The 9,434-nt window shown below is 37.6% G+C and overlaps 1 protein-coding gene across 1 annotated transcript; it reads left to right on the forward strand.

The window, feature by feature from the left end:
• Nucleotides 1-1,088: 1,088 nt before the first annotated feature.
• Nucleotides 1,089-8,994, forward strand: LOC117295419 (RNA-binding protein MEX3B-like). Its single transcript, XM_033778069.1, has 2 exons — nucleotides 1,089-1,465; nucleotides 4,602-8,994. Exons 1-2 carry the CDS (start codon nucleotides 1,222-1,224, stop codon nucleotides 5,942-5,944), a joined length of 1,587 nt encoding a protein of 528 aa, XP_033633960.1. The 5' UTR covers nucleotides 1,089-1,221; the 3' UTR covers nucleotides 5,945-8,994.
• The last annotated feature ends 440 nt before the right edge of the window (nucleotides 8,995-9,434 follow it).

The raw sequence follows: 9,434 nt of genomic DNA on the forward strand, positions 1-9,434 counted from the left end.
AAACAGGGCCGTCTATCATCATCATCAGAATTCGCGCCAAAACTTCCTCTTTGCTTTTTTATTATTTGGCTATTTTTATTACAACTCGGCATGGTCAGGTCCCGGTCGCGACTCAAGATCCACTGGTCTCCATGTAGACTTGGCTCCAAGTCTGCAATCGTAGTTTTTAGTCTACCGCCGATGGGCGTTTTCGAGGAATAACCGCGGTCTCAGACTACAAACGAGTTCAGATTCTTCTTGGTTTGCTTTTTTTTCATTCAGAACATGCATTGTGTGTTGTTCAATCAGTACAGTCACAGAACATACTTGGGGGACCGTCTGCGCATACTCGGCCAGACATTTTGAAGTGGCCTTGTACATTTTAGCGACACTGTGATTATTTGCACAAAAGACTTGGGTATTATCATTGTGCAGCCACGAACAAACCCAGCATTGTTTTTATTTTGCTGGTTTTCCAAGTTGGCCCAAGGTCATTATAAGAGAAGTTTATAAATTATTGACCCTTTTACAGTTTTTCTCGAAAAGGCTAAAGAATAGTTTTATACTTTTAAGTCAGCGGTGTTGGTAGTCTCCCCATTTTAAAATATTACATGAAAAGAATATTAATGTGGCAAACCGTTAAAAAAAACCATAATATAAATCACTTGCTGTGACTTCCTATATATAATATAAGCCTCCTCTTTGCTAAAGTGTATACTTTTTTCTCAACCAATTCAAAATTTGAATATAATGCAAGATTTAATTGTGTTCCACGCGGGTGATTTCATATAGAGTCGTCAACACCAGCAGCTGCGGCGCCTCGTGTTTCTATTCTGCCCTCTTTTGTTTGATCCAGGTTTTTTTTTCATTCTTTACACGCCGATAATTTCCATCCTTCAAACCTCGTCGCACACCGCATGTAGTATTTTTCGTTGTCTTTTTGTTGTGGAAATGATGCAAAGCGCGCCAAAATTGTATCCCGCAATTTGAAACCCCGCCCCCTTAACGAAATAGACCAATCGAATGGTTTAAATATTCTCATTAGCATAGGCGTGACGAGCTGGGTACCTTGACTGACGTCAGATGCTGTATTTTACGAAGTAGTCATTTTAGAACCACACGCACTGTCTTCGCTTCCCGCGTCCGAGACGACACGAAGTAACAACTCCCTGCAAGGAATACATGAGAAAACCCGGACTAAGTTTTATTTTTTATATGCACTTTTAGTAGATATTTCCTGTCATGCCCAGCACACTTTTTCCAACCATGGAGCGGGTACACACCGACGAAATGGGCTTGGAAAACCAGGAACAGACCTTACAGCAAATGGCTTTAAATTTGTCTATGCTTGGGCTACAGCACGTCCAAAGCGAAGACGAAGGGTCTTCGACGACATACGACGATAATGGCCGAAGGAGCAGTAATATGACGGAATGTGTACCCGTGCCTAGCTCGGAACATGTAGCTGAAATAGTAGGAAGACAAGGTAAGCTTGAAAAGGAGTGTGCTTTTGCAAGAATTAATGTTGTTCGTGGGTCATTTTCAACTGCGACACATTTTCCATTTTGTGTAATTCGTATCATGTGCGTATTGAAGTTCATGCAGAGGGAATGGGGGCAATGCATGCACACTATGCAGCATGCTGGGCGGCATGGTCCCTGTACAAACGAATAGGCCATTGTCTGACCATAGCCTCTGTGCACGCATTCCTGTTGAATGATGAAGCTATGTGTGACACATTGCATAAACCACGCTGTCTTCCAAAAATACATTACTCAGACCTGTTTTATTTCCAATTGCATAAATAAATGCACCTGGGTTTTTTTGTCCAACTGAAACCTGATTTTCTGTTTGACATTTTTTTGTTCATTTTGTTGTAATCAATTTGTTGGACTCGTTCCAATCAGGAACAAAGCAAGTGAAGTTGGCTGTAAACCAGACTTAAATTTTAAGTTGCCAACAAATAACAAAAGTAATACATTGCACAAATTGTATCATTATGAAATGATACAATGTTGAGATTGGGTGCTAAATGTATTACACTGCTAGTGTTTCTGGTTTGGGTTTTTGAAAACAATTTTGATGTAGCCACTAAAAATAAGCAAAGTCGGTTGTGGTGTGTTGTTTCCTTTGTTGAATATTTATTCAATTTATAAAATTAGGTACATTATCATTTAAAGGTTTTTGTTGGGGGTTGTATAAAAAGAAATGTTTACTTGTGTCTGCTGAATGGTCAATTGCTTACAAAACAAATGTAACATGAATTGACAGAAGTATGTGACTTTTTCTTGTGTCAGATCATTGAGTCAAATAGAAAGTGACACCAACTACATGTAGGAAGAATTTTTTCCCAAAAATAGGCTACTTACTTCAAAATCAACGTAAAGGATCGATAATTAAACTAGAATAATTTTCCATCCAAATAAAGAACAGTCGTATGTAATCAACATCCTTGAGAAATTGTTAACTGAGCAAAAGGCTATAACAGACAATCAATAGACCTTATGCACATGACATCATTTTAGTATGGCGCCCTCGCCTTGAGGTCAGAACGAGGTTGTTCATTGGCCAATCTATGTGCGTTTCGATTGTTTCGTCACCGTTTGACCTCAAAGATGGCGGCTGGATGACGTCAATGCATAAGGTCTATGGCTTTTTATGTATTGAAAGGTTAACATTTGTTATTCTTTATGATTATGGATCTGTTTCTCTCATAAATGTTGGTTCTTGTTAGATTGCAAAATGATCTTGTCTCGCTCCTTGAAAATTGAGCAGGGATGTTGTTAAATTCAAAAATTCTCACCTGAAAATTAATTCTGTTGTTTGAATAAAAAAAGCATAACAAAAACATAACCATTCCCCCCATCATAGCAGAGGAAACTTCCATTAAACCTAAGTGCTTGTTTAAAAAAAATAAAAATAAAAAATTCGAACGGATTTAAACGAGTGAAACTGTCCTCCATTTTTTTCCAGACAAGCTTCAATTGTATTCCTGTGATTTCAAACAGCTGGCCTTGCCCAGATAATATCAGGGGGACTTTGAAAACATTTTCACAGGGGCAGCTTTGTTTACTTGGAACACTCACTGTCATCTGCACTTCAGCGCTCAGACTTTTACACACCTCACATCAGATGTTTCCCGATGTTTGTGTAGTCGCAGACAGCAATTAGTGTTCAAAGTAAACAAATCTGCTCTTTGAATGAGAAAACAGTACTGTAAAGGTGTTAAGTCATGAGGCTGGAGTTAGAATCCACAAAACTACATGGTTTGTAGGACCCGAATCACAACGAGGAAAACTATAGGACTGAGCGATACGGTTATTTGTCGGTCATACAGCCTAGGGTAGGATCTATTCACAAAATACAATTCTTTAAGTTTATACGCAGGGGACACTATTGGTAATAAATCAAAATAATTATTATCATAAAACCTTTCTTGTGTACGAGTAATGGGGAGGTTGATAGTATAAAACAATGTGAGAAATGGCTCCCTCTGAAGTGATGTATTTTTCGAGAAAGAAGTAATTTTCCACGAATTTGATTTCGAGACCTTGGATTTAGAATTTGAGGTCTCGAAATCAACCATCTAACTGCACAAAACTTAAGTGTTTTTTCTTTCATAACTTGCCGTTCGATGACCGATTGAGCTCAAGTTTTCACAGTTTTATTATTTTATGCATATGTTGAGAACTTGAGATACACCAACTGTGAAGGCGTGTCTTTGACAATTACCAATAGTGTCCAGTGCCTTTAAAAGAAAATTGTTTACACGACGGCGCATGTAGTAAAAAAGCTTGCGTCTCCAACAAGGTTGAACAATCTACCTGTAACTGACCATACAATGTGTTGAAGTTTAAAACATTTTGCACTGCAGCCAATTAAATCAATATTTTTAAGCAAAATACTATCCGCTCCTACAAAGTTCAAGCACATTTGTATAAAAAATAAAAAAATGCTTTAACATTATTTTTGAGAAATACCTCTATAGTATACCCTTTTGATTATTTACTGAAAACCTTCATCCATGAAGTTCAGGCAGAATGTTTACATGATCACTCAAACAGAACTGTACAACTGACATGAAATGGTAATGACTCTCCCAGTGCATACTTATAGGTTTGCTCGGGCTAAAGCAAGGCATTGTCTTTGTTTTGATGTGTTTTTATTCCCTGCTCTAGAACTCCAACATGGACTTCCCAGGCTTCCTGCCAAATGTAACCCTAGTATGTTCTTAACATTAATGGGGTTTGCAAACCCTTAGAACAGCTCCTTTGTCTTTTGTGTCTTGAGTTAGAGAAACACTGGCCAGGGTAGGAGATGTCAAGATAACCATAAGAAACAAAGTCTTTCTTTGTTGCGGTTATTTGAGTACTGAAGCTAATGACCTCAAGTCTGCTTTGCCTTTGACAGTTCAAGGAAGTGACCTAGATGTGGGTGAAGATTTAATGTATAAATTATACACCGAGTATGTCATATCACTCTCTTGTATATTTTATTATTATTTCCTCGACCTACCTAAAATTGAAAATTTCAGTGTTGTTCAAATTGTAAATTGTTTTTCTTTGTCGAGACTTTTATTGCCAATGGACTTCAGTTGTACATACTTATTGTTCCCCTTAAAGGTTGCAAAATCAAAGCATTGAGGGCCAAGACGAACACCTACATCAAGACGCCGGTTCGTGGCGAGGACCCCATCTTCGTGGTCACAGGAAGGAAAGAAGACGTCGCTGCTGCCAAGCGAGAGATTCTCTCCGCTGCCGACCACTTCAGCCAGATCCGGGCCCGACGAAACAACCAAGTGCACAGCGCTGTGAATGGTACAACAGCAGTGAATGGATCTCTGACCGTCCCCAACCTACCCGGACAAACCACCATCCACGTCAAAGTGCCATACCGCGTTGTTGGCCTTGTTGTTGGACCTAAGGGGTCTACGGTGAAGAGAATTCAGCAGCAGACTAACACATACATCATCACTCCGAGTCGTGACAACCAACCCGTTTTCATCGTCACGGGAATGCCCGAGAATGTGGAGAGAGCCAGGGAGGAGATTGAAGCGCACATAGCACTACGCACAGGAGGGCTGATCGATTCTAGTACTGACGAGAATGACTTTGCAACCAACGGCCGCGACACTGGTCTGTTTAGTAACCGCAATGACATGACCATGTACAAGCCTCCAGCCACCACCACTGCTTCTATCAATGTTCTGTCCAATATTTTCAATCCCTTGGTTGGAGGTAAGCAGGACATCCAACGGGCTACCAACGGCGGCAGCAACGACAGCAACTACTTCTTCCCGAACACCAATGGAAACAGTAATGGTACTACGAAGCTGAACGAGTTCAACCCCTTGCCATCGTTCCCTACCAATGGTTTTTTGTTCAATGATTGCCCATCCCCGGATCTCGGAATAGATTCACCCGGGTTTGACCCACCAGTGCTTCAGACCGCAGTAAGTCAAGGTAATAATCCGCAATCTCTATGGCATGATCTGACACGCTGCAGTTCATCCCTAATGCTAGGATTGAACAACGTGACCACACAGCATCAGGCACCGCGACGAAGCAGCAGCGTGAGCACATCGGATCCCGTGTCCATCTCGGACACCAATGCTAATGAGCATCCACCTGCGAGGCGCATTCGCAGCGATCCTCTTGAAGGGGGACTCGCCGCCTTGCCCTCGTTTGTGCCGTTGTCCAGTGCCAATGCGTTCCCTTCAAGCAATTCTGCGGGAAGCCACGGCAGCTCCTGCAGTAGCCCGACCGATTCGCTGGGGTCGTCCTCTGCCGCTAAAAAGAGCAAGGAGTGTGTGATGTGCTTCACCCATGAAGTCGTTGCCGCGTTGGTGCCCTGTGGTCACAATATGTTTTGCATGGACTGCGCAAATCGCCTTGTGGAGACGGCCGATGGTGAGTGTCCCGTTTGCCAGACGGTGGTCACCCAAGCGATTCGCATCTTCAACTAGCATTGTACTAGGTATCTGCATTATGGTAGTACTCGCCATGACTTGTTACATTCTTAATATAAATGTTAAATGAAAATAAATGTTATTGGACTATCAAAATATAAAAAAAAGTTCATCGTCGCATATTGTATAGCATACAGATTATGGCTTATTGGAAAATTTTATTCTTCAATTTAAAAGAGGATCTATTTCGTACAAAGAAAACAAATATCTACTGAATAAAGTTCTTATTTAATTTACTGGTGGGGTAATCAGCTGGGTTTTTACAGAGCTTTATGTAGCATGTATTTAATGCAAAGAAAAAAGTTAATGAAAAAGACAGAGTATTTACTATTAACTGTATAGTTTTCATTTATTTGTTATATACTGATTATTATCTCAGATGAATGTAACCCGTAACACTTTCAGTTGGGACGATTTAAAAAAATTGAAATATATCAGATTTTGTCTATACATATATTTTACCCAGCCAGATGAACTTTAACCCCCATTGCATAAACTTATTTTATTGTAAACAAAGAATCCTTTAGACCCTGTATGATATCGGTGCCCGCTGACTGCTCTCAGTGATTTGTCGTTTATATGCACTTCAAAAAAAATATTTGTATAAATAGTTGGAAAGTGTCTTGTGATTTTGTTGCATGTGTAGTGAGAGTCTTATTTTTTAATATATTCCAACAGTTCTTTGTACCTGTATATGTAGGAGTGTTATTTGACCAAATATTCCATGTTGTAACAGAAAGTTAACTATTGTTATGAAATGCAAAAAAGATATTTTTTATTTTTCCTGTTGGCCCATTATCCTCATTCGGCCAAGAACGTTACTGATGTTATATATGCTGAGACTTTGAAAAAATTATAATATTGTAATAGTTTATTTTTTTGGTCGTGGAAAAAAATTTGAAGTTTAATTAAGATGTTGAAATTTTCAGATTGTGTGCTGGTTTTTTGTACTTTGGTAAGTCACCAGAATCGAAAAGCAATGTTCGTATACAACTATTGCAGGTTTTGATTCCTAAAAAAAATATAAAAAAAGAGAAGCACATTATTTTTGTAGCCCATTTATATTCATAGTGATTATTTTCACTGCATTTATGTTGATAAAAACTCTTTATATTTTAGGATACCTCTTTGTCTGTGTGCAACAAAACAATTCTTGGTGTTTTGAGTCGGAGTGAACGCAAAGCGTTTGTTCCTGCTGTTGAAGTCAGTTGATAATCAGCTGGCGTTTATGGTCTGAATTTTTCTGCAATTTTTATTTTTTTAACTGGCTGCCAAAGTTAAACCATGAAGGTTAAACAAGAAAGTAGAACTCGAGGAATGAAAGAGTGTTTCAATATTCAGGGATGGCCTGGTAAATTCGTGTAAACTGAGATGAATGCATGATCTTTGTCGTCATGGAAATTACAGATTAGACACTCGCAAATTTATAGTTTTTGTCAATTTTTTTCCCAACATTGAAAAACATCACAAATAAAATTGCAAAACAACAAACTTGAGGAACTAACTTTGCCTAATCGGCCAATCTTTGATTCTAAATATTTCTTTCTTCAATTATGTTGACGCTAATTTCCATGACTTCTTTTTGATTGCACTTCAACTTATGTTCAGGTACCCTATCTTTGGCCAGAAATGCTTGTCGGATATTTTGAGGGAAATTAAGCCTTTTTTTGTCATTGATTTATGTGCTGCAAGTGTGTTGGGAGTTAAAACAAAGAGAGTAAAACTCATGAATTGCTTCTTTTAAAAGAATTAGGAAAGAAGAAAAATATAGATAAACTGACGGTTAGAAAAGCTTAATATATTTTGTTGGTGTAAATGCACCTAAATTGTAGTAGAGAGGAATACATGCGCCCTTTGAAAGACTTCAGTGTTTATTGCGTTAGTTACCGTATCATTAAGATTACTAGTTACAAAATCCCAGTACTCGGGTGTGTTCGTTCCTGTCAAAAATACGCCAGGCGTTGTTATTAATTATGCTTCAGTGGTGTGTTGAGATTCCACAGTTAAATCATTCAGTGTTTCAAGGCTTTCTTACTAACTACGAGATAATTAATCACAAAGTTATTGTTGTTTGAGGTATATGTATTTTTAAAGGAAAACTATAATGGTGCATATACTAATTGTACCTTCAGCTTTTCAAAGTGTATTTTTGTCGCATGCAGACATATATAAATTGAGAGTTATGATATTAAAAAAAAACTAAAAAAAAAAAAAACTAGTTTTCTGGCAGCTGTCCAGCCACTCATGAAATAAATTTAAAATTTACTTTTGCACTATGCAAGAACACCAACCCACGCCTTTCTGGCTAAACGGAACTAAAGAAATAAAAGTATATATTTAAGATGACTGACAGTACGTTGACAAAAGTAGATTAATTATGATTTTTTTATAAGAAAACCAACAGTAGATTGACTCACTTACTGGACGCAAACTTTTTAGTGTTCGCTTGAAGAAGATAGAAAAATCACTCAATAGTTGAAGAGACGAGAACATTAACCAAAACTAAACTTCCCTGTATTTGATAAGAAGTTAAACAAATCTAGCTTTCTCAGTATTCATGTTCAGGTGTTTTTTAAAAACCAGTACTGTATCCCAATTTGTCTACATCTGCTGTGACACGCATCAGGGCCTCGACTAGTAACGTTAGCTCAATAAACAAATTATGAAATATTTTATTAACTTAAAAAAAGAAATGTGCACACTTCCAGTATGTCTTGCACATTTCATTATAATTTTTTGTATTTTTGGTATTAATTAAATTTTTGAAGTTTTTAAAAAGAAAGTGTTTTTGAATTTGCCTAAATTATTATATTCCAAAATAAAGTTATGTTAATGGAGCAATAAAGCAAGGTATTGAGTTGCAAGTAGTGCAGTTTTTCTATTTTCTATTTAAATCAGTCCGTGGTTATAACCTGTTCAGAGAGTACACTGGTACCTCTTCAAAAAAAAGAAATGTGTGATTTGAGGTCAGGTTCATAAACTGCAATGGTGAACAACTTGTCTTTAGTAGTTTCCTTCAATAAAAAAGCTTCCAAGATGCTAAAGAATTTGAGCTATGGCTTTGTAAAATGTGTACTATCTGGATAGGGTATTTTCCATTGTTTTAAACTAATCAACTTTTATGTCTTAATGTGGAATAAGTCAAATCAGTCATTTTTGCCAAGCCTGACATGGGAAGATAGCCCTTGCTCAATTTATCATTTGATTAAATTTAGGTGTTGCTTTTTTGCACTTATTACCTGGTAAAGGCCTAGGTGACACTCTGAGAAGATCATTTGGCAGTAATCAGGCTTTACAGGCATACATGCGAACTAGCAACTGTAGTGTTTTTTAACTATTAATAAATTGAAATCAGTATTCTATAATGTATGCAATTTTATTCAGAAACCATTTATATTCATGTACATGTATTTTTGTTTCTGTACAATTTAAATGATTAAATGTTACTTATTTCTTATTTAACTGTTATATGAAAGCATGCTTCTCC

Source organism: Asterias rubens, chromosome 10 (assembly GCF_902459465.1).
Source record: "Asterias rubens chromosome 10, eAstRub1.3, whole genome shotgun sequence".
Classification (NCBI taxonomy): Eukaryota; Metazoa; Echinodermata; class Asteroidea; order Forcipulatida; family Asteriidae; genus Asterias; species Asterias rubens.